Source organism: Marmota flaviventris, chromosome 4, assembly GCF_047511675.1.
Source record: "Marmota flaviventris isolate mMarFla1 chromosome 4, mMarFla1.hap1, whole genome shotgun sequence".
Lineage (NCBI taxonomy): Eukaryota > Metazoa > Chordata > Mammalia > Rodentia > Sciuridae > Marmota > Marmota flaviventris.
Window position 1 is genome coordinate 105,243,896 of NC_092501.1, and position 27,244 is coordinate 105,271,139.

General features: G+C 30.9%; 1 protein-coding gene across 2 annotated transcripts in view; it reads left to right on the forward strand.

The window, feature by feature from the left end:
* Klhl1 (kelch like family member 1) overlaps positions 1-27,244 on the forward strand; it is a 377,975-nt gene that overhangs the window by 102,318 nt on the left and 248,413 nt on the right. The window contains exon 2 of one of the 2 annotated variants that reach the window (XM_027938066.3): positions 15,288-15,470. The exons of the other annotated variant lie outside the window; for it this stretch is intronic. Within the exon in view, the coding sequence (XP_027793867.1) occupies positions 15,288-15,470 (183 nt within the window). The remainder of the gene's footprint in view (positions 1-15,287; positions 15,471-27,244) is intronic. 2 annotated transcript variants of the gene reach the window in all.

A 27,244-nucleotide genomic window follows, 5' to 3' on the forward strand; every position in this document is an offset into this window, starting at 1 on the left:
TCTGTATTGATTTCATGATACAGGTGTTTCATGAAACACACCTAATTTAATTCAAATTAAAAGATAAATCTGATTTCTTTAACATGTTATTAAAAGTTTTTTTTCATCCTGTAATCTCAGCATACCTCTACAGATATTTTAGGCATCTAGTGACTTACCCCTATTTCAACATACAACTTTTTCTCTGACTTTTATGTTTTTCCCTGGAAATTTAATCAATTCACTTATCGATTAATAAAAATTTCTCATACTTCAAGAAAAAGTTTGATTATTGTTGGATTATTAGTTCTTTAAATTGCTTCCAGTCCATTAACAGGACAAAATAGTTGCTCGTGATTAGTATGTTCATTATTGCTATTTTAGTTGAGGACATTTTCATGTATTTTTCATGCAGTTCCTCTGCTGTTTTGAATTGATTTAAAAATAGCTACTATTAATCTTACTATTTTTCCCTTTTATTATTGTGTTTTAAAATGTTCTGGAATTATTTATTTGCCTGAATACAAGCTAAGTATTTTCTCCTAGTGTGTAACTAGTATTTAAATGTTTCTATAGTGTTTTCCCTCCTAATAATAATGATACCATTTCTATTGCTTCTTTCATTTTGGACATCTGGAATTTATGGTTTGCTTAAGAATATATTCCACCCAAATTATGTAAAATATGTCTCATCCCAACTTATTTTCTTCTACTTGTTAATAGTTTTGCCATTTAAGTTTAGCACTTTAACATCTAAACTCTGTGATATCAAGTAGCAACTTACATTATTTTAAATATAAAGCAGCAGTGCCAAAATCATTTGTTGACTAATCTTCCCTTTTATAATTGATTTGATGTGTGTTATTGGGTTTGTCTTGTATGTACCCTGTATGGGGTTCCCTGAAGTGTTTTGATCTGCAGTAAATTAATTATATTTAGGAACTCCTTAGTCATTATGTTTAAAATTTTCTATGCCTATTCTCTCTCACCTTATCTTCTAGGCTTCCAACGAAATCATAGTAGATCACTTGATATTTTCTGATATGAACTTGAAACTCTGTTAAGTTTTTCATTTTTCTTTCTTTCTGTTTTTCATGGACTCTTTCTTCTGCCAAACTTATTCAGTCAATATTATATTTAATACAATACTATTCTGCCAACTCCATTCAATCCATCAATGAATTTCTTATTTTAAATAATCTACTTTTCTATTCTAGAATTTATTAAAATATTTCTAATATGCTTTGCTTACTATGTATTCATGTTAAGACCCTAATTATCATTAATTAATTTAAAATTAAACATTTATGATAATTCTTTAAAAGTCTTGACTACTATTCAAACATTTAAGTCATTTTAGAATCTTTTTTATTAATCATTTGATTTTTCTCTGTATTTCTTCTTAACATGTCTTGTACTTGCTTAATTGCATGATAACCACCAATTTTATGTAATAAGGAGTTGGCACATGTTTTATTTTAAAGAGTGCTGAAGTTTGGTCTAACAAGCAGTTGTACTACTAATAGCCTGCTCTGATATCATTGGAAATTGATTATACCCTGGATATCTTTTAGCTTTTACTCTACAATGTAGTTCTTACTTGTAAGATATGATCTTTCTGGTATCTCAGTGGATGCCAGGTAATATAATGTCTTGCACTTTGATCAATACTATAATATGTCCCAGCACCAAGTGACCTTAAGGATCTCTGCTCCATATCAGCTCTGTAATTCTGATAGTTTTAGGATGTCACCTTGCATTTCTTGTATTTTCCTTTGTCTTAGATAATTTTAAATTCTGCTTACGTATACCCAAAAGCAATTCTTTCAGCATGGTTCTATTAGTCATATATCTTTAAATACATTCATGCCTAACTCCTCGTATAAATTATATAAGTACAAGATTCTGAGTATGTTATATAAGTATGTAATTATATGAATATAAATGTTCTTGAGGTTTTAGCTGCTCCCATTTTTAATAGGCCAATGCAGTTCTTCACTGACCTTCATGACAGGATATAGGATTGCTAAGTGCTACCTTAGTCAGTCTCCTTGCTTACACAATCCTCTTCAGCCACATTTTGCAAACTACCATTTTTTTTTTAGTTCTTGGCTTTAGTCCTCCTACATTCTCACTTTCCTCTGGATTTTGTGGGAATCTCCAAGTGATCAAAGGAAAATTTATAATTGAAACTGTTAACTGTTAAATACTCAAGCACTAAGTTTTCATAATTTAAGCAGAATTTCATGTGTTCCTGTAATAGTGAGAGAATCCACTTATATCAGAACTCTCTATAAAGCAGAAGTGTGATTTTACTTTTTGGGAAGACTGGGACATCTCTCATGAGTTCTGTGGCAGACATACAATGAAATTACCACCAATAATCTCTGCCTTCTGGTAATCATGCTTTTGATTATTCCTCTTTGTTTAATTATTAACAGTTCCTATGACCTGTTTCTAGCCAGCAGAACATGACAAAGATGATGTAATATCACTCCTTTTATTATGTAACATCATGTAAACTGCCACCTTACATCCAGACTCAGTTGAGAGATCTTGTATGTTGACTTGATGAAGATGCTGGAAAGAAATGTGAGTGACCTTGAGGAACTGTGGGCACCTCTAAGAATTCAGCAGATCCTCTAAGTCCTGGAGGCAACCTAGAAGTTGTCATCAAGAAACATGGTCCTTATTCTATAAACACAAAGAAATGAGTTGCCAACAAATTAGATGAGATTGAATGCAGATTCCTTCCTAATTGATCCTTCAGATAGGAGTATAGCTGTTCAACACTTTGTTGCAGCCTTATAAAACATGATCAGGGGAATAACAAAACTGGACTCTTGACTGAACAGAGGTCTGCTTGTTTACAGCTGGTAGTTCTATGGTCATTAGTTATTATTAATGGAAAGTTAATTCAAGGACTTATTGGTTGAAGTAGAAATGATGAAACAATAGAAATAGGTACCAAGGAGATTGAGCCCTATGTCACGTCATGTATTTCAGTATGTGTCTGAGCCCATTTTTCGATGTACATTTTGATATAACAATAAAGTATTTATGCTCACATGCTTCTTTGTGATTTTTTAAATCATAGTTGGCTGAGATGTGCTCCCCAAAATTTTCTAGGCTCTAATTTTCCAAGTGGAATGGCCATATGGTCAATATAGCTTTCTTGTTAGTCACAGTCACTTCTATTATTATTTGATCTTCTGTGTTAAGTGCTTAAGTCACAGAACACTTTGTACAGTAGCCCAGGCATTGAACAGAGGCCTCTCTTGAGCTGCACTGGTAGACTTGTGTGTGTATATATATATATATATATATATATATATATATATATATATATATATATATATTTGTACATATATATAAAACTATATGTATGTGCATATATCAAATATATACGTGTATATATTATACAAAAATAATATATTAAGTATTATATATAAATATATATGTATAATTTCTTTATTTTGTAGGTAAAATGTGAGATAGATCTTGACTAATAGCTATATTATAACAAATGTAGTTACAGTGATGATAATTGAAGTTGATATTCCATATGTGATATTTTTGCAGATGAAAATCACCTCAGTCCCTGAAATCTAATATGTAGCTATCAACTTCCTATGAGATTTTCTGAAAATCAACAGGGAGAGCAGCCTCCCTGTCTGTGCGCACCTGTGCAAACATGCACACACACACACACGCACACACACACACACACACACTACTCTTGCTTACAAAAGAAAAAAGAAATTTTGGCAAATGGAACAACATGGCTGAACCTGGAACACATTATTTTAAGTGAAATAAACCAGTCACGGAAGTACAAGTACTGAATGATTCTACTTATATGTGGAATCTAACATAGTTAAACACATCAAATAAGGAAGCAGAATGAATGGATGTTGCCAGAAGCTGTAAATAGGGATGGGGAGGTGTCGGGGTTTTTAGTCCCCCCACCTTTCCTCCTGACCTGAGGGAGAGATGGGGAATGGGGAGAGCACCCCCACCACCACCACCAGGATGAGAGTCCACTGACCACCTAGACCCAGCCTTCCCTCGCCAGAGGACAATCAGACGCATCAGGGAGACTAGTCAAAGCAGGAGCTCCTTTATTGAGAAAACACGCACAGCTAATATAATGTACAGGAATCAATCAGGGTTAAAGGTCAGCAGGGTGGGGAGAGTTCACGTGTACTCCCATCCTACAGGCAGTAATGGGAGGCAGGAATTGTCCAAGGGCAGAAGGGTTCTGAGCCTATCCTAGAGGTGGTCCGATTCTTCATCACAACCCATGGCAATGCCTTCTGGCTAATCGCTAGGTGCTCTCTTGGCCATATATGGCCCCAGAACTGGGAAGCGGGTAGCAACCAGCAAGTTAAGTTTCCTCTTTTCTGATGCAACATGCCCCATGTTACATCATGCCCTACAGGGAGGAAGTAAATGGGATGCTGCTATTCAATAAATACAGAGGTTCAATTATTTAAGATGAATAAGTTCCATACATCTGTTGTACAATTTTGTTTTTACAGTTAATGTTATACAACTAAAATTTGGTTGAGAGGGCACATCTCTTATTAAGAATTTTTACCAAAATATTAATTAAAAATAAAAGGAAAAATAAATTTGAATTTTTTTTTCTAAAAACCAGCAATTTTTTTAACATGCTAAAACGTTAATACTCCTAGAATTTTCACCAATATGAAAGAACTCAAGTTTTGAAGTATTATTCTATTCTAATTTTAAGAAGTAAGACATCTTGGTATTTCCTGCCCATCAGATTCAGTAATCACAATATCACCAATGTCATGGACAATTGTTGTTTTATGGATTATCAAGGTGACCAAGACTCTTGCAGATTACCTAATGGAGATGAATTGTCATTCTCCTATGGTAAGATATTGGAGTAAGGCTGTTCTCCTTGTTGGGGCAATGCAAACATGTTCTGATTTCCCTAACACATTGATTTAAAATATATATATATATATATATATATATATATATATATATATGGAACTTGATAGCTAAATACCAAGTTTCAGGAACTATGAGTTGATTTTCTTCTATGAAAATAATACAACTGGAATATCAACTTCAATTATCATTATTGCTTGATTGCATTTGCAATAATGTAGTTATTATTTAAGATCCATCTGGTATTTTTCCCTAACAAATGAATGAATTTATGATATAATTGAATCTCTGCTTTTTCATATTTTAAGCTTTTAATGTAATACTAATGTATGCGATTGTTTTTAAATAAATGCAGTGAAGTTTTGGGTTTACTACTGTTGTGGACATATGGTAGGAGTTCATTTAACAAATTTTTTTCCCTAATATGCCTGACTCTGTGGTTTATAAAATCAGTATGAAAAACATGACAGTTTCTAAATACATCTTTAGTAACTGTGCATTCTTATACTGATTAACTAGTATAGGTGAAGTCCATTGATCCAGTGACAACATCAGGATATGGATTTGGGTAATTATGAAATGTATTACTGGCCTTCAAAAGTTTTTCTCTGTCTGGTCACATAAGGTAGCATTTTAGAGTGAACTACTCACTTTAGTTCATAGATAATGTTTAATAACTCCTGGAATTTTTTGGTACTCTCCATTTTCTAAGATCAAATATTTGGGGAAAACATGAATAAATATTCTCAATACAGAATTGTAGCAATTGTACAGACTCCTCCCTTTAAAAACCCAGACTTAAAATCCATTAAGTTGCTTTGAATCTCTGAGTTGATAAATAAAGAAAACTTGAGAAGAGAACATAATGAAACATGGTAACTCTGATTTCTGCAGAAAATGTCTGAATATTTCCAATTAAATAGACCAAGTAACAATGTAGAAAACTGTCCATCTCTTACATACTGGTAACTCATATAATCATCTTGTTACCTCCAAAGACATATATCCACTGAATGTGACTTCATTCCTATAATAATAACAGGGAACAGCAAACTTTTTGTGTATGTAATGAGTGAGGTAGTAGATAATTTACATTTGGGGGAAATATGGTCTCTGTCATAAATACTCAGCATTATTGTTATCACAAGAAAGCAGACATAGGCAATGTATAATGAAATGGGTGTGAATGTTCTTGAATAAGATTCATTTTTATTTTTAATTTAATTGGTGTACAGTAATTGTATATGTTATGGGGTATAGTAATTACAAGTTGATACATGTATACAGTACATAATGATAAAAAAGAATTAAAATTTTATTTACAAAAAATATAGTAGTATTCATTGTTTATAGGAGACAGGTCTCCACATTGTCTTTGGTACAATATTGCCATTGACATGAAACGGCTCAATTCAATTGTGTCATCAGAGTCTTAGTTTACTTAACAGAGACTTCAAAGTATGCTACTGGACTCCTTGTCAATGAATTCCTTATTGGCAAAAGGAGCCTTCTCTAGAACACCCAGTAGTTATGGCCAAACAGATCGGCCACAATAGATTAATTATATCATTTCTGTGGCCACTAGTAGTATTGTATATGCTCTAAAGTATGCCTAGGAAATGTTGCCATTGCAGATGCTAGGACTCCTTATATTAACCCATAAAAGACAATAAGCCACCCCTCTGAATGCTGGAGCCACATCAATTCAGTTCATCCAATTCATTCTTAATGTGACATCCTGTGAATCTTTTTCTACATGTGTTTCCTAGGTACCTGTCTATGCAAATTAGTACAATATCATGTAATTCCTTTGATGTGTGATATGTATTCCCAGCATAGACATTGTTTTTTTTTTTTTTTTTCCTTCATACCATGAAGAGAGTTATAAGCCTGGGGATAATAAAGCATCTTGGGAAGGTCCTAAGGAAACATGGTATTACATTGAAAAGCATCTGCTTTTGATAAAAACCTGGTGAAAGATTCAAAGAAACTTGATGCAACAGTAGGTTAATTTCCTCTGAAGAGGAGATGGTTCTGCTTCTACAATCAAGGGAATCTAAAGAAAATGGTTCAAGGTTCTTGGTTTTTCTTGTGTTCCCACAGTTGTCCCCAAGTCTAATAGTGTCACCCCTATCCAACCAAGCCTCATTCAAATCATAACTGATTCAATGAGCTTGTACATTAAACAGGCATTGTGATTTTTGTCAAAATTAGATTAGGGGCCTGCTCCTTCTATGTGTTTGTTCTGGTTTCATTAGAAATAAAGGGTGTTTTAAATCCATGGAAGCATTCTCTTTCTTCTGTACATTGAGTTTGGAATGCTAGGCCCTAAAATTATCATTCATTATTTCTTTATAAACTCTCTAGCACAACTCATAGTTCTTATAACTTATAATGTTGCTAAATCAATATATTTTAATTCTTTTTTCCTACTAGCTGCTCATGCTATATATTTATTCTGGTTATTTTGAATAAAAGTGATGTCTAAGCACTGGATTTTTAGTGCTCCATTTCCAACCTAAAAATATCATCTGATTTCCCAAATATGTTAAGCTCTCAAATTCCCAATTTGTTGTCAGTATCCTGGGGCAACTGCTCTAATGAGAAAGAGCCCCTGTATAGAATAAAGTCACACTGTTTCAAACAAAGATGTTTAATGAAGATATACTTACCTAGGTATTGGCTATATTAGAGGAACAAGGTAGTTATATGACATTCAGATTAGAACACTGGGAGGCCATTACCACCTCTAAGCTGGAAGAACAAGAGGAAGGAATGATACACCTGGAGCCTAGAGTCAACTGGCAACTATATAATGTCTGTGTAGGATGAATTGACTCTCGGAGGAATGTGTGTAGATAAAGTACCCCACAGGGAGAGAACAGGAATATAGTAAGTTTCTTTCTTCACTCTCATCAGCCTCCTCTTTCGGGCCACTGCATAAACCAAGACTCTGTACTGAAGATTCTCTGCCTTAAACATTCCTCAGAATCACTGCAGGCCTTGAAAAACAAATCCATTTTGTAATGATGGGTGGAAATATTGCAGAGGATGGTATGTGCAGGAATCAGGTTCCTTCTGTGGAAGACAACAGGTTACACAAGGCAGTAAATAAGTGTGATCTAAAGGGCTATGTGGGGAAGGGGCAACAAATAAAACCTTAAACATCTGAAATAAGTTTTCTTTCTCAAAAATCTATTGTATGTAAATGGTATAAATTAATTCAATGTATGACTGAACACACTCAGGAAAATTAGCAGATGCAATTGCTACTAAATCTGAGTAGTCCTACTCATGGTAGGTTAATTTTATCTGATATGATTTACTAATCAATATGGTTAGAAAAATAAAGTTCAGTCAAGTTATTCACATTCTAAGAAAAGCATACATTTTCCTCTGCAGCATATTTATACAATGAGAATGCAAAAAAAATGCTCTTTTATATTGACTACATGTCTGTCTATAGTTATTTAGGTAAATAATAAATTCACATCTTACTTTGATGTCTGTCTTGCAATGTCTAGATAGATACAAAGGAAGAACTTTAATGTAAGAATAGGGACTCCAAATGTCATCCTTTCTCTAGCATTCCACAAATAATATTTATCCAATTTCTTTACTCTGGAGTAATCAAGTGAAATAGAGGGTGTTTTTTATTGTTGTTGTTGTTGTTTGCTTGTTTTTTTGGTGGGGTTTATCTTTACCTGAAAGTCTTAAATTGAATTCTGGCCTCATTATTTTCCAGTTTCATTGTCTAGAGGGATTTTTTTTTTCCTTTTTGCTATTCTACATATTGGTCTCCTCACTTGTAAAATAAGGATTTTAATAATTCTGACCATCTTTATATCCTCAAAGACTCAGCTGAACCATATTTTCCTCCATGCAGCCTTCCTTTCATTTACACAACCTTTATATAGGGGCAGGTGATTACATTTCTTCTCTTTGAATCCCAATTTTTGTATGATTACTTTTATAACACATTTCTTTTATTAACTTTGTTTCCCCCAAGCAACTAGTTGTTCTGAATTACTGAGAGCTATTTATTTATCTTCATTTTTATATTTTTGCTTTAGTATATCAGCTCAGATAGTAGGCACTGAATAAATGACTGCTGAATTAAATTGGGAGTGAATTATTTGGAAAAACTGACAAGGAGTTTTTGTTTTTTTTTAATACCTTCATTTTGTTTATTTATTTTTATATGGTGATGAGGATCTAACCCAGTGGGAGGCAAGTGCTCTGCCACAGAGCCACAACCCCAGCCCCACCCCCCAAAGGGCTTTTTAATTGTAAAATAACCTATAAGTCAATGCTAATTTAGTGAAATGAAGTGTTTGAATGGATCCCAAAGTTTCTGGCCACTGCATAAACCAAGACTCAGTACTGAAGATTCTCTGCCTTAAACATTCCTCAGAATCACTGCAGGCCTTGATTCAGTAGGTCCAAGGTAGTATCTGATACTTGGCAGTTCTAACAAGTTCACAGGAGAATTGATGTGGCTGGCTCAGGGGCAAGTAAGTCTTCTAGAACCACACATCTTATATCAATTAAATTTCAAGAACATTTTCTATAAAAGTAAGTCCAATACTTTATATATAAAATTCTTTTTAGTTTATGGTATTAAATTTTCACACCACATTCATTTCCTGCTCTCATCCAAATGAGGAGACCAAATATCACAACATAAAAATCATTTTAACTTGTATTTTTGGTCAAATCTTAAATACAAAGAAAGATATCTTAATTGTTTTTAAGAATAGACTGGAAGGATTTTTGAAGGAGGTAAATTTTCATTACAGATAGAAGGACTAGAAAGATGTGGAAAAACCTGGTTTTGTGTTATCTGTGATTGCTGTCATTGCTTTTCTTGATAATGATGTATATTAAAGGGGGAGACAGAAAATGTGCTTTTTATTCCTATTGTTTTATAATATATTTTAGAAATAACTTTTTCAGCAAGATTTTTTTAATGAAAAATTTTCATATTTCAAATTGCAAGTAAAACATTTATCGCCAGATGCAGTGGTGCATGCCTGTAATCCCAGCAGCTCAGGAGGCTGAGACAGAAGTATGCAGAGTCCAAAAGCCAGTCTCAGCCAAAACAAAGCACTAAGTAACTCAATGTCTCTAAATAAAATACAAAATAGGGCTGGGGATGTGGCTCAGTGGTCGAGTGCCCCTAAATTCAACCCCTAGTGTGAAAAAATATATATATTGTACTTCATTTAGTGCAAGCAGCAGTTTTTTCTATCAAGTATGTTTTCATAGGAACTCTTTATTTCTGTTATTTTGAAAAATTTACACTTTCAGGATATCTATGGGTATGAACATCTGTATGACATATTTTATTATAGATACCTGTATATATCTCTTTCTATGTGTATATTTTAATTATGTCATTTATAAATGTCATACACAGGCAAAGCATATCTTGGTGTTAGCCAACAGGACCTTAGTAGAACAGTGGAGGAGGGGAGATACTTCTTGCAATTTCCTTTCTTATTACTTTTTCTTTTTCCTTTAAAACTAATTTTGTTTTCTGATAATTTTGTTTTCTGATAATTCATTAACAAGGCAAAAAGTACAAGTTTTGAATAGCTGAAAATGTAAATAAAACAAATTTCTTTTATTAATGTACTTCAGAAATGAATTTGAAGTTTTTTTCTAGTTCATCTCAGAGTAATTGCTATGAAGAATATTTTCCTTTTTATTATTGTATCAGGAAATGAATGAAGTAATATTCACTTTTCTAGGAATTTCTGTTTCACAAAGATAATTAATTGCCATTTTACTCCTGACTAGTTAATTTGAAGAAAATAAAATGACACTATATGTTCAATACTTATTTGTATTTTGACCATAGATATTTTGTGAATGCTGAACTAGAATAATTCAAACATATTGCATTTCTAGTAAGAATTAAGGGAGCTGAAGGAAAACTTTATTGTAGATTGATATATAATGAACAGTTTTTAAGCATTTAAAATAGTTTAGTGTACAGCATATGTATATGTACAGTTTTTCTCTTCTAAAAAGAGATCAGTTTATTCCTCTTTACGTTTTATTTGGTATGAAGAATCTACGACAAAATCCTCTTTTACCGTGAAAAAATTATTCTAACAATAATCAAATTAAGATTTTTATTAATATTAAATCTTAATTTTCACAAATGATTACTATGTCAAAAGTTTAAGCTATTAAATCTATCTTAAGTGTCTTGATATAACTTTGGCTTTCTTTCATTTGATTTTCTATTTCCTCAAAATTAAATTATTTCCAAGAACTTGAAGTTTGGGAAGCAGAATTTTTTGGGGAAAACTGCTTATGGAAGTATATGTTTAGATAACTTTAACAATTTTACCAGCATAAAATTATCTTATTTTCATAATTGAACAATTTTTTACCAACATTCCATGACAATAAAATAATTGAAGGTAATTAGCATAGTATTCTAAATTAATGGCAGTTATATATACAAGATTAATTTAGTTTTCAAGTAAGGTTCATTTAATTTTAAAACTTTAGGTACACTGATAGAAAAGGATTTAGTAAGAGAAAACATAAAATGAGATTCATGGGTATTGCCTAATCAATCATTTACATATTACATATTTACCTATCAATTATGGACTGCATTACATTAGAAGTATTTTTATAATTTTATCACATTTTGCAAATCAAGAATTTTCTTCTGAGAAGTTTCTTTTATTTCTAGAATTCTCTTTTTTGTGTGTGCAAGAATTTTTAGTGGGCTGGAGATGTGACTCAAGCGGTAGCTGCTCACGGGGCATGTGTGCGGCCCAGTTTCAATCCTCAGCGCCACATACAAAAAAAGATGTTGTGTCCGCCGAAAACTAAAAAAATAAATACATATATAAAAAAAGAATTATTAGCATCTAAATTTGGTTTGTCAACCATTCTGATCATTCGGTCAACAATTTTCTTTGAGTTTAAAGTTCTTAAAAATATTTGTTATGTAAATTTTGTAATTTCAAATATTTAAAAATCCTTTAGTATAAAATAGGGATAGTTATAAACTATTAATTTTAGAATTTTAAAGCAAAAAAATCAAATACATTATTTCCTTTGTGGGAATAATTTTTTTTTCAAGCAACATGTTGTGTCATGTACATATAACTTATGATATGTACATATATATATTTACAGTTTCACATCCAGTGTATCTTTGAAAATAAACTTCAAACTTATGTTACAACTGCTTTAAAATATATACTTTATTTCTACAATCATGATATTAGAAGTTATTTAAAATCATATTATATTTTATAGACACTAATTGAGACCAGAACCCACTGATGTATCAAGAATATATGAACTTTTTTTTTGGTTCATTAGTCACACTTATTTTTATTTTTCTACCCTACCCATTTGTGTATATATATGTATGTGTACATGTGCTTCAATATTCTGATAAAAAGCCTTACTTAAAATTTTAATTATCTTATAAAATAAAATTGTACTCAGAAGCAACATTAATGGCTATATTCATTTTTCTTGGTTCTAAGTAGCAGCACCTGCTGCTTGAACTTTATCTATTATCATATATCTAGTATCTAAATCTCTCTTGGGTGTTATTAAAAGAATTGAAAATTAGTGTGCTTAGCATAACTAAGCATTTATTTTGAACAATGTTTGTGCTATGATACTGATATGTAAAGTGATGCTTTTATTATTTAATGTTTTACTGCAAAGTGGCTTATTCATTTATCTATTTAAATTTCTTTTTTTCTCTTTATTTTTGATCAGTTTTTGAACTTTAATATTTTTGTAATGATGACTTTATGGTTTGTTATTAAAATATGTGCCTCACATAAAATATTTAAGCATTTTTAAACAAGGCATTCTGAAAAGACATACATTAACTGAAATACTAAATTACTTGACTAAATCAGGATTTTTCACTCCAGTCCACCCATATTTCACTACAGTTCCTTTCCTAGAACTGTATAAATATGGGCAATTTCTTTCTTTGATATTACATAAATGTTCTTTAATATATTTTTTTAAACAAAATCTAATTCTTATCTCTCAAAGGAAATAAAAAACTCCTTGCAAATTTGTCATTTAATTTAACACTACAGGAAATCATTTAATTGCTATTACTACAAATATTAAACAGTGTTCAAAACATTTTTGTATATTTTAAACTTTGAAGGTCTTATTTGTTAAATTAATAAGACTGGATATGTGATAGAATTAAGTTAAATAGTAAAGCTTAATTTAAAAATCATTCCCATCTTGAAACAAAGGTCAACGAAAATGAATCTTACCCAAGTTTGGGATCAGGAAATGATTTATGAGGAAATGTTCAAAAGAAAATCAAGTTAAAACCAATATAACCATTTATATAACAGATTGGTTGACCTTGAAGAAAGTGACTTATTCTCAGATATAATATGGACAGGCTCAAAACAAGAGAACTTTAAGAAAAAAAGTCTAGGAAAATACTTGAATTCAGAAAAAAAAAAGTTTTGGAGTCTACTTTATAGTGCTCCAATCTTTTGATACTTATTCTTTTAAATTACTTTCAAAAAATTTTAGAAAAGTCTCAAATGTATTTAGATTAGATAAGAGAAGTTTCTATCTTAACAGTAGTTAACCTTTTTACTTTGAATAAATCCTACCAAATATTATACTCTTATATTTCTAGAATCTCACTAAGTTCTAAGATTGTCAGATTTTATTTCTTTTCAGTAATTGTCTTAATATTTCATCCACCACATCTTGGATGACTTAAAGATAAGCATGGTAGATTATTTACTTGCTAACGTCTCTGAACTATTTAGTGAGGTGTATAACTTTCTGCCTTATGTTATTTTATTTAATTTCTGAGTAACAAATAGAATGGATTATATCCAGGATCTGGATGTAACCTTTGTTCCAAACCCTGAGTAAAAAATAATTTGGAGTCATTCTGCTAGACTGTCTCTACTATCTTAAATTTTACACCCTATTCATGCATTCTGGGTTCAATATCAGAAAATTCTGGGTATCTTTGGGGGCTTTTTTTTTTTAAATCTCTTTTGGCAACCTACCTGATTCCATTTTCCTTATGTACCTGAGAGATAAAATGTTTATTCTAGACTTAAAAATATACCTTGCAGTGAAGGGGTGTGGCTCAGTGGTAGAGTTTTCGCCTAGCATGCATGAGGCACTGGGTTTGATCCTCAGTACCACATTAAAAAGAAAAGTTAAAAAATAAAGATATTGTGTCCACGTAAAACTAAAAAATAAATATTAAAAAATACCTTGCAGATATTTTGTGATTTTCTGTTCTATGTGTTAATGTGCGCATGAATTCTGCTGTTCTTGCCACATGTGCCTGAACCTGATTCACAAAATAGGTGCTGAGAAATGACCATATTCTGGGGTTGTAATTTGCAAACTTGTGAAAGACAAAGATATGAGGTAGCAAAAAGTTGTATTAGTTTTAAATATTTAAAGGAAAATTTGTAAGGTGTGATGGAAATTACCATATTGCATAGACAAATTTGTAGATATAATTTTAATGAATTTAATTTTGTAAAATTCTTAGTAGATTCTTTTGGATTCTCTTTGTTTGCAGACTCATTTTTTGGAAATACCAATAATACACTTTTTTTATCTGGCAATTATGGGTTCAATTTTGTTTGTTTACTTCATACTGAGAAGAACCTTTAAAAAAAATGTGACATAAGAGTAGTGTTAATGTATCTCATTCGGAATCTCAAGGAAAGAAAAGTTTCAATCAAGTATATGTTTGCAAAATAAATGTGTTAGATAGCTTTATATGAAAGAATGTGTATTTTAATTAATCACAGTTAGTTGTGATTCATTAACCTTTTTACATATATTTCTGTCTTTGGCTGCTAATATTGTGCTTCAGATTTTGGCTAATATGTTTTGGAAGAAATAATGCTCTATACACTAAACATTATGTCCTTCAAGTTCATTCTTGCGCTCAAATTACAGGATTTTATTTTTTATTATGAGTGAATAGGATTCCATTGTGTAAATACAACACATTTTCTGTGACATGTTTTAATATTTGCTTGTTAATTGATTTTAGAATAAACATTAACAATTTATTTGTATGATGTTTCAGATTTACTAAATTAATATGCTAATAAATACAGAAAATCTATTTTAAAGTCCTTTTTTTTAACAAAACAGAAAAATTTCAATTCATTCATTGTATCCCCCTTCAAATTGTTTAACCCAAATTAGATTTTTCAGACTTGTTTCATTGGATTTGCATAAAATATCTTGAAAATAGGTTCAGCTGGATTTTTTTTTCTACAACTTTCTAAAAAGAATCTACATATCATGCTTGATAATTGGTAGTATTTTGTATAAACACAATCCTGTGTGTCTGTGATTTACAGGGTCTCATCAACCAGTCATTCACTGACACCTCAAAGTGATTTGGACTCTAGTAGCTCTGAAGAATTCTATCAAGCAGTTCACCATGCTGAGCAAACCTTCAGAAAGATGGAGAGTTACTTGAAGCAGCAGCAACTCTGTGATGTTATCCTGATTGTTGGGAACCGAAAGATACCTGCACATAGGTATAATAGTTTTTCTATATTGGAAATTTGCATTCATATATTTAAACTTGATAGACTGATATGAAGATTGTAGAATACTCTTAAGATTACAGGAATAAGGATCAACATTTCTAAGAAATCTTGGAATTTTGTCATTTTTATTCTTTATCTGGGGGGGGGGAAGTTATAATGTCATGATTTATAGTGAGCTGTCTTTTTTAGGAAAGAAAATAAATATATTGAGTTAATAACACATAACTCTGATAATAACTTTATAGGAAAAATACTCCTTTTGTAACTCAAAATAATACTAAATTAAATTATAATTTAGGAAATATGCCCAAAATTTGAAAGGAGGTATATTATTCTGTCATAATTTTTAAAAATCAGGTTATTTGAATATATATTGTTTATTTTAATTAGAGAATTCAAAGTTGATTTCAGATTCATATTAACAACTTTATTTTGCACTTATTAAAATTAGCTTATAGGATACCAATATTATTAAACCCATCATGTTTTAAAGCTAATACTTCCCAACATTCTTAAAAATTTTTATTATTAATAATTCCAACTTGCTAGATAGCTAATTATTTTGTACTTTATGGATTTATCAATATCCTTTTGAAAATCCATTAAATTTGATGGTGATTTTCTACTTAATTTCTCCATTTATTTGGAGTTTTATGTGAGAAAAGAATTTAAAGTTTTATATTGGCTACTTTAAATAGCCAAATTCAATCTAGCCTTCATATCTGTTGGTGTCAACCAACCACAGATCATAAATTTTAAATTGCCTAAGTATTAAATATTTACAGAATGTTTTTCTTGTCATTATTACATAAACAATACATTGATGTAGCATTTACATTTTATTAGGGATTATAAGTGATCTATTAATCTATAAAAAACCTGGGATGGTATGCATAAATTATATGCAAATACTACAAAATGTTATATAAAGGACTTAAATATCCTTAGAGTTTGGTATTTTGGGGATTCTTGGAATTAATCTGCTGTAGATACTGGGGAATGACTATATGTGTACAAAAAAATTTAGATTATCTGTGTGTATGTCACATTTTATGCTAATGAATTAATAGAAAAAAATAAATCATCCAAGTAGGAAAATATTTCTAATATTCTCCTCTCTTTTATTTAATTAACATTAAATGTCATTATCTTCATTTATATAAACATCTATATCTATTTATTACTATAGTTTTAAATATCTGTCTATAATTATAGCAATATATAAACACATATACATACACACACATACACCTATATGTATACTAAAATGAATTCAGAAAAATATGGAAAAATTCAGAAACTTAATTATATTTAAGATTTGAAAATACCTGGAAAATAACTTTTTTTTTTTAAGTTTAGGTTCAAATTTTAGACTGTCCACATTTAATGTGGTTGTTATGTTTGAGCTTAAACATGCCACACTGTATCTCCTGTACCATTTGTTCTTCATCCCTCCTTTTCTTTCCTTCCTTTTGGATGATTTCTTTATCATCCTTTTTTTTTTTTTTTAAACTGGCCTATTTATTTGGGCTTCACCAGTTTCCCCAATATCTGTCTCACTTCAGGTCACTGCTGCACTTAGAACATGGGTCTGTCCGACACTGAACAAGCACATCACCAAGCAGACCATTTGGGAAAGGGCAAGGGCACAAGCCTCACTGTTCAGTATCTTCATGTGTTCCTGTGCCACCTCATGCACAGCCCATAAAAACCTTCAAACAGGACACATTCATTTATTTTTTTGGCTCTAGTATAGTCATAAATGTTTGCACTTTATCATAAACTCTCAAGTTTATTATTATTTTTGTTTGAACAAATGTCTTTTTTGAAATTTGTTGGGATTTTTTGTTTTTGTTTTTTTGGTATTGGGGATAAAACTCAGGGGCACTTGACCACTGAGCGATAGCCTCATTTTGTATTTTATTTAGAGACAGGGTCTCACTGAGTTGCTTAGCACCTTGCTGTTTTTGAGGCTGTCTTTGAAATTGTGATCCTCCTGTCTCAGCCTCCCCAGCTGCTGAGATTACAGACAGGTGCCACAACTCCTGGCCTGATAAAATATTTTTTGTGCCAAAATGAAGATACAAACTTTATCAGTAAAACCATGTACAGTTAGTGGCATCAAGTACATGAAATTGTTATGCAGTTACCACTGTCTCTTTTCAGAGGCTTCTGTCTCCACCAACAGACACTGTGCCCTTCGAGCAATGCCTCCCACTACCCTGCTTCCTCAAGTTTTTGCTTTTTGCTCCTGCAAGTCTGTGAAGACTACTTGACACTGAATAAATAATCTAGGTCATGTAGGGTCTAACCTTTCTATAATATACTATTTATTTTTATTTTTAAAATAGTATTATGAAATTGAATTATCCTTTGCAAGAGAGTAATTATTCTTCACTGCTGCTGAGAAAAATAGTGTTGTAATATGTGCAATATATATATGTGTGTGTGTGTGTGTGTGTGTGTGTGTATATATATATATATCGGCTTAAGGAGACAAGGGGCCTATAATCAACTCAAAAGAGTAATACATAAAATGTTTATTTTTAAAGAAAAGACACAGAGTCTCTGGTCTAATGACTAGGTCTTTGATCCACTTTGAGTTTTTTACATGGTAAAAGATGGGAGTTAAATTTCATTCTGCTACATATGGATTTCCTCATGTACAGCTATAAGACTGGGATCCTAATTGGAATAAGACATACTCCATGTTTGCATAAATATGTCAAAATATACTTTACTGTCATGTATTTAAAATAAAGAACAAATAGAAAAAAAAAGAAAGAAAATTGCCATTCCAAAAAAAAAGCAGAGACATAATTCATATTACTTAGTCATATTTTATTAGACATAACTTGATATTTTCTTTTTCATTAGAACCATTTATAAGCATTATGTTGTGTGGTTGTTCTTTATGCATAATATTTCACAGTGTTTTCAAAATAGACTGAGGCACGTTAAGTTTATTTGAACAGACAACATTTTACCAATCAGAGCCTCACCAAAAGGGTTGGAAGGAAAACTTTCCTAAGGTGTTCCTGGAAACAAGAAAAGAAGTAATGAACTGGTTAAGGCCTAGTTACATATCAGTTGGTAGATTCTGATATTACTCTGACTTGGGCTTTGCTTATGTGGGAATCCAGAATGTTGAATCCATTTCAGCCTGATAGTCTAATGTCTTCCCAACTAAATTTTTAGACAACAGTATGGTTATAATTTTATCAATATATTATAAATAATTGGCATCCTTAGAATTATAAGTTAAATAAATATTAACAAATATATGAAAAATATTTGTGGGAAAACTACAAATAACAAGTCCTGTTTTGAATAATTGTAGATATATTATACTGCCTTGTTTATACATTTGCACAATGAAAATTGTAACTAATGTAAAACTAGCTATTGGCTTAAAGCAAATAATTATCACGAGTAGAAAACAAACAAATGGATTTTAAAAGTTTCCCATATTTTGATTAATATAGCCAAGTGTTATCTTAGGGCAAATTATATATGGTGTTATAATCACTAGCACTGGAAAATGTGTGTTTGAAATATAATAATATCAAATAATGTAAAAATACATAATTTGTCTTAAGGTCCACTGCTCTTTCAGAAAGACATCACAAATTAATATAAGCAGTCAACAAATATTCAATCATAAATATTACACATAGTTGATTTATATTATCACATCATTCAAAACTTTGAAATAAATTTCTATTTAACAAATTATCCTATTATAGGACTCCCCATTATGAAACACTTTGTTCATGTGCTGATTATGTTGTATATGAATTTATAACTTTATTTAGGTCACAACTTTCAATTCATTTATAAAATATCATGTCTATGTTGATATATTAATATGTCACTAGTATTGTTTTTAAATAGGTAAGGTCTGAAATAATAATAACTGGCCTTGGTTAGGCAACACAGTAATATATTTTTTTTGCAAGGAAAGCAATCAAAATTTTGAATTCATTCATGATCTTGGTCTCCATAGAAATCCTAAGATAAATATAGATTTCTCACATATAGCCAAGGATAATTGATTATTGACAAGTGAACCAAACATTTGCATGTAAATGTCTGAATAGCAAATATAGTGGATTTTTAAATAGATGGACTACCTGTAATCAGGAATGTCAGAGGATGAAAATTAGAAATATCAAATCAATATTAACATTTACACACTGAAATTTCCAATAGTTTGAAAATTAAGGAGTTTGCAGATCCTTGTGTGATATAATATACAGGTAAATACTGAAATAACTATAATTCAATGTGAAATTTTTATCCACCTTTAGCCATTATTAAGAGTAACTGTATTGACTAGACATAAATGTACAAATCTTTACATAGCTAACATATTCTGAGTTGGGAATCATATTATTTATAATATTTATGGAAACTGTGGGAGAATATACAGGTTTATTCTGGAGAATGGGACCCGTGCAGCAGGATAAAGGATAGGTTATCTTATTTTTTAAAAAAGGAAAAATATATATTAAAAGAATCTTTTTTTGTGTGTGTGAGGGGGGCAGATACCAGGTATTTACCAGTGAGCAACATTCCCAGCCCTATTATGTATTTTATTAAAGAGACAGGATCTCACTGAATTGCTTAGCACTTCACTTTTGCTGACACTGGCTTTGAACACATGATACTCCTGCCCCAGCCTCCTGAACAGCTGGGATTACAGGCGTGCGCCTCTGTATCTGGCCAGTTGAACTCTTTTGAACAATCATACAATAAATTTATGATCAAACGAAAACTTAAATGGAGAAGAAAATTATTATATTTGATGGTGATAAGAAGAATGCTCTTTTATAAACAAAACACTGAGCCTTTTACATGTATTGTATTCTATTTTCACATATTTGATAATCCATATAATTTCAAGAATATAGTTATTATTTTAATATGCTTTTGTTCATAAGAAAACCTTAATGTATTATTAGGATTATTTTGTACTTTATAAGAAAGAAAATGTAACAGATTAAATAACCTGCTGGGTATGGTGGTGCACAGCTATAATACCAGTGGCTCAGAAGGCTCAGGCAGGAGCATCATGAGTTCAAAACCAGCCTTAGCAACTTAGTGACGACCTAAGCAATTCAGTGAGAACCTATTTCTAAATAAAATACAAAAAACGGCTGGGGATGTGGCTCAGTGGTTAAGCGCCCCTGGGTTCAATCCTGGGTAAAAAATCATAATCATAATAAATAAATTAATGAATTAAATAACTTCGACCCTCTTTCACAGAAAGAATCAAAAATTGAATCAAGTCTTCATAACTTCAAACACAGATCTTTAATTTTTCTGCTACACTATCAAAATAAGTTTCAAAACAGATACTTTTTCATGAAAATCAGGACTTCTCTGGTATCTGAGTTTAAGGAAAAAAGAAAAGAAAGAACCAGAGTAAAAGAAAAGCAAGAATTTTTCTTAGAGATGCTTTATGCTTCCTTATAAAGTATTAGTGTTAATGGTACTTGGTAATTTATTTTCTAAAGGCTAAAATGGTAGAATATTAATACTTTTGTGAGAGGTAAAATTCATTTCGTATCAAAGAGTAAGAAAACCATTATTGTTCAAAACTATTAGAAACATTTGGAAAAAGAATTAATTGTATTTTAGGCATGTATTGTTTCCTTTAGAAGGAATAATTATTTGATCTGTGTTATATGAAAGTATATTTATTTTTTCAATGAAACACTATTTACCTAGAATCTTCAGTGATATATTTACCCAGTGGAGAAATTAAAATATGTCATTTGGTTCTGTTTAAAAAATCTCATAAATAAAAGATACTTGAGAAAGCCTGAAGGACAATTTTTAATCAAGAATATATGAAAAATCGGAACACACAATATAGTTAATACCTTAGTTGAAAAAAAATGTCTTGTAAAATAACTGCTCTATAGTATAATAAACGGTATAACACAATGTGCTAAAAATGTGTTATTTTATTGGTTACAAAGTCAGTAACCTGCCCAATATGAATGGAGAATGAAAGTGACAAGTTCATGTTTTGGTTCAAGCACAATATATCCTAGAACTCAACAATATAAGGAAAATTAGTGATTTAATCCTAAAAGACAAACGAACAGTCTTGTGTATGAATTTTCTTTAGTATTTTGTTTACATATTTATTTATAAAGTTAGATTATTTTAACCTTTTTAGTGAGACAGTGAAACAAAATTATACAATTATTAGGGTACTATGCAATGTTTTAATACATGTATAGATTATGTGTTATTTAAGTGAAGTTAAACATAATGGTCTCCTCAATCATTTATCATTTATTTATGATGAAAGCATTCAAAATTCTCTCCTTTAGTTTTATTGAGATATATAGTACATATTTTTTAAGCATAAACACCCTATGGTCCAATAGCATATTAGAACTTTTTATTCCTAACTGTAACTTAGCACCCCTTGGTCAACCTCTTTTCACTCTACCCTTCCCATTTTAATGTTCTTTATAATACCATAATATAATGGAAATAGTGTGGCTAAAAATAGTAACTGAGATGGTTTATTTTATAGCACTTAAACTATATTAAATGCAATAAAAAGAAATTACTTTCATAAGTAACTGAGATATTAATGCCCTGGAGCAGGATAGTAGTATTGCTTTTCTGTGCTGATGAAATTTTTCTGATAGAAAAGAAATAAGTAATTTCTTCCATTTTATTAAATACAATATCCTTCTAAATCTCTCACTCTATTGTATAATTTGTAATAACTTTGTACCTCAGGAAAATAAACTGATTATTGTTTCTGTCATATTTGCATCTCTGTGACCAATAGATATGAAAATAGCTTAAAGGGCACTGCATAGGAAATCAGCTCAGTACACAACAACCAGGAAGCAGAGACAGAGCCCCATTCATCAGGGACAAAACATAAACTCCAAAGTCATCTCCCCAGTGAACTACTTCTCCTGGTTATGCCCTACCTGCCTACAGTTACTGCCCAGTTAGTCCACATCAGTGGATTAACCCACTGAATAGGTTACAATACTCATAATCACTTTGCCTCTGAACTGTCTTATGCATCAGCTTTTTGGAGACACCTCACATGTAAACTGTAACAATTAAAGAAGCTGACATTGTTTAAAATGTTATTTTCCCCTGTCATTTGGAAAACCATTTAATGTCATCTTATGCATACTGTTGACTTTGGGCAAAGTATGAAGCATCTTTCTTTGTACTGATCAAGACAAACATTTTTCTAACATGTATTAGCATTGGTCTCTTCCCTGTTTGTATAGGGATTATAAAACATGATGCTTTTCCTCATGGAGTTTCCAATATACTTAAGTAATTAAGAAAAACCTATCAAATAATTGTGGAAATCACTCTAGTTGCCAATAACTGGAAATTGAAATATATGGTTCTGATGTCAAATGTGAGATATAGTCAAATAAGAAAATAACAGCATGATAATGTGTTTTGAAAGATTTTTAGAACAATTGCTTTTGAGTTCAGCCTAGTGAAAAAGAACTGGTGTGTTATGTTAAATAGAGTACTGTGGAAAAATAGATAATTTGTATTTATGAAATTTATAAGGATAAATGTTTAGTGAAAGTAAAATACTCAATGTTGGAAATAGTGGGAATTAAGCCATAAGGTGAGACAGAGATTATTAAGATAAACCCTGAAAATCAATAGGGAAGTTTGGATTGAAATACTAAGTATAATTAGAAGCTAATATAGATTCTTTAGGAGGGGAGTAACATAAATAAGTCAACAATAATATGATAATTATTATCATAATATTATATCATATTATTATATGTCATGTAATAATTATAATATTATCATATTATGGTAACATGATAAAAATGATAATGCTTATTAATATGCCCAGTGTTGATTACAAACCAGGCTGTTTAAAGTACTTTACATGTGTCTTAAAGGAAAGGGAAACCCCGATTTTCCCCATATTTTCTTATAGTACAGAAAACTGTATCATGGAAAAATTAAAGAGTTTCACCCATTATCATATACAGTCAAAAACAGTGAAGATAGAATCTCAAATCAGGTAATCCAAGATAGAAAAGTAATGCTTTTAGCAATCACAGTAGATAGACTATCATAATTTTGAAAGATATCTTTGAAATATGGTGCAACTTTAACAAATGCATGAAAAGTAAGCCCAGCAGAAACAAGTCAATGATCTGTGAAGCTGTTGTAGTTAATCCAGGCATGAAATGAGGGCTCCAGGAATGTAAAGAGATGAACTGAGAAATATTTTGAAAAATGGTGTCATAAGTCAGGTTCCCTATTCATACACCCTGAGCCTGGAAGTCAGGTGTGCATGATTTATTTATAGAGTGAGTGCCCTTAGAAGAAAGTGAAGGAGGAGAGGACAGAGGAAGGAACAAATTTAGGAAGGAGCCTTACTTCATCTTAATTTCCCAGGCTTTGAAGCATGACTTGCTGCTGTTTGTCACACCCTGAAGCCAGGGGGCAGCCCTTCATACTTTGGTTCTAGCAGTCATTGCCTTTGAATCCACACAGAGGTTGAAAGCTGGGAAAGATGAAGTGAGAGGAGCAGAATCATGTTAACTTCCAAGGACTGGGACAGCTCTTGTTAAACCAAATGCAGTTTTTCTGAAAAGAGGTGCCTTGTTGCTCTTAGGTACTAACATTACTGCCCCTGGAGATGTGGCTCTGCCTCCTAAGGAGAGCAACAGCAAACCCTACAAAAAGAAAAATGGGTTTGTGTCACATTTGATATAGGCAATAAAGTAGAAGGAAGCATAATGCTAATTTCCTAATTTCTGTTCTGGATGTTGGATATGTTGGCAGTGTGCCAATTAAAAACAGGAAAATGTAAACAAAAGAAATAAAGATTTGACTTTAGTTTTAGACAGGTTAAATGCCTAATGAGCAATTTCTACAGGTATCTGAGATACAAAGTTAGATTTAAAACTATGATAGCACCAATTATTATGATGCTTAAGAATGATTCAGTGACATTGAATATTAAGGCAAAGTACAGAGGCCTGAAAAGTACCTATGATAATGAAAGGGTCAAGTAGTAAAAGCAGAGAGAAGTCATTGAATCAGAGGTAAGCTGAGATAAGAAGTCTGTACTTCTTTAGCCAAAAACTGATTTAAAGATTGGGAAGTCAACAATGTCAAACATCACAAAAATTGAGATGGAACTTAGCAATGTTTAATATATTTGTAAGGAAATAAATTTGCAGTGACTTCAATAAGAGATTTTCCAAAGTATTTGCATTAATACACTCAATTATGCAGTTTTTGCTTCTGCTTCTCTTGCACTTATGGAAACCAAATATGTACATATAAAGATATTAATTTCTGTTGTGCATTAAATCCTTCTTCTAAAATCTAATTCAAAGCTTATGTGTCACTAAATCTAAATGCAGCCTAAATTTTTATGCATTTCTATTACTGAGTTAGCAATATTTTATAAGTCATAGAAGATGGGGAATATTTATGTAATGATTTAAAATTAAATTACATAGGTCACACAATATTTTGCTCTGTAGATGTCTCATTCCCACAGATGTGGATTTTATGTGTTATGATTGAACTGGTTAACTTTATGTTCATATACTTCTTACACCTGGAAAGATACTTATCCCATTTTATCATAGTTTATGTGTATGTCATATAAGATTATATTTAGTGTTTTAGACAAAGCTGATCACTTGACAGTGATTTATCTAACTGGTATGTAATATATATTTGAAGATATCTGTGGTTGAATCATTCTGTCAAACTTTGAGAATGTAAAGAATTGGCATGTTAGTAAGCAATGCATAGGGAACTGATAATTTAAGTATTTCTAGTGTGTTGCCATTCTAGGCACTAATATTAACATACATAAAATCATAAGTCCCACAAGGAGCTACTTAAATGCATAAATTTTATACTTAAGGAATTATGTTTACTTAAAAGAAGAAATGTACTTTTTTGTTTAAATTAAATTTTACCAGGCCCCTTCACTTATATTATACAAAATATAAGCATTTAAAACACATAAAATAAGTAATTAGAAAATTTTTCCTACTAAAATATCATGAAATATTACAGATATTGACATTTCTTCTTTTACGTCCTTTACAGTGTTCTTAGGGGAAAAAGGAAAACTAAAGAAATGCATTTAGTTTATTGTTGCTTTGCTTTCAGAGGTAGGCATCTCATTTAGTTCATCTGACACATCTGAATTGGTTTTGAATTTAAATTTAAATTCTGGAACAACAGGAGTCACAGGCTCATCTTGCACTTTCCCTGCTCTATGGTCTGCTCTTCTTCCAGGAAATCCTTAAACTACATACATACAGAAAAATAAATAGGAATTTCTATACTTTTATATTAAGAGCAAAGAATATATATTATATCCTCCAATTGCAGTCCAGCATCATATTCTTTTTTTCTCTTTTCTTCTATTATCAGTCAGTGACTGATCTTGTGCTGATACTTCTCAAAATTTTCTGAATTTCCTCTACCCTACTCTGAAAAAAGGAAGTTTTTGAGTTGCTAACTCTAACAACTGTGAAGAACACAACTCTTAACCATGTGCTTTTTTCCCCTGTTTTTTTTATTTTTCCTTTTATAAGTGAAGATGTATTGTCAAGAGTTTTACAATCTATACAAAATTTGTATTTCCATTTAGGATGGAAAAAGTACATGGGAACTCTTTATTTCAACTAAAGCAACAATAAATCACCAGAAAATCCAAATAATTATGTTTTTCTTTAAACAATAAAAAAAAACTGTGAATATGCCAACAACAACCAAAACAATCAAAATATTTCTTATATAAAAAACATAGAAACCAAAATTATGATCTATTTTTAGCTTCTAAAAGCTGTTATACAATTAAAATTGGCAGTACATGAATAAAATTTGTTAAGAGAAAAACCAATTGATGCAAATTGACCTAGAAATGACCCGGCTGTTAAAATGATCAGAAAAGTGCATAAAAGTAACTACAAAAAATGATTTAAATATTTACAGGAAAATGGCTATAATAAATAAAGCAAAGAGAAATAATAAATGAGATTTTAGAAAATTGAAGTCACTAGAAAGCACAGAGCATGAAAGGCATTCTCTTTGTTGAGACAGAAATATAATTTGAGTCCTAGAAAGAATCAGAATGTAAATTGTGCTAAATCTTGAGGATTTCTTTGCAGAGCAGTTTTAAATTTGATAAAAGACAATCTTCCCACTGCTCTAGGAAGCTCAGAAAATCATAAGCAGAGTAAATACTAAATAACCCCTACTTTATGCATATTATAATGAAACTAGTAAGATCCTAAAACAAAGAGAAAAAAATTAAATATTTAGAAATGGGGGACATATTACATCACAAAAAATAAATGATAAGAACAAAAATTCTAACTTTTATTGGAACCAAACTAGTATCAACACTAGGAAAAAATTTTTCTTATACCTTGTAGTGCTGGGCTAGATTTCATTTCCCTAAGAATTTCTTTTAGTGGTATTTGCAATATTTTATGAAAGTTACTAGAATAAAAATAAAGTTACTAATATTAGAATGAAGATATTATGCACAAAGCCACTCAAACTGAAAAGTATATAGGAATTAACCAACACTATATAGTTCAACACTGGGAAAGATTTTATATTTGACAGTAAAGTAGACAAGATATAGATGTTATGCTTTTGGATTTTGGGTTTATATTTTAAAAAATACCAATGTACCTCAAATGAAATTGGAAATATCAGTGATTTTTAAAATCAGAGTT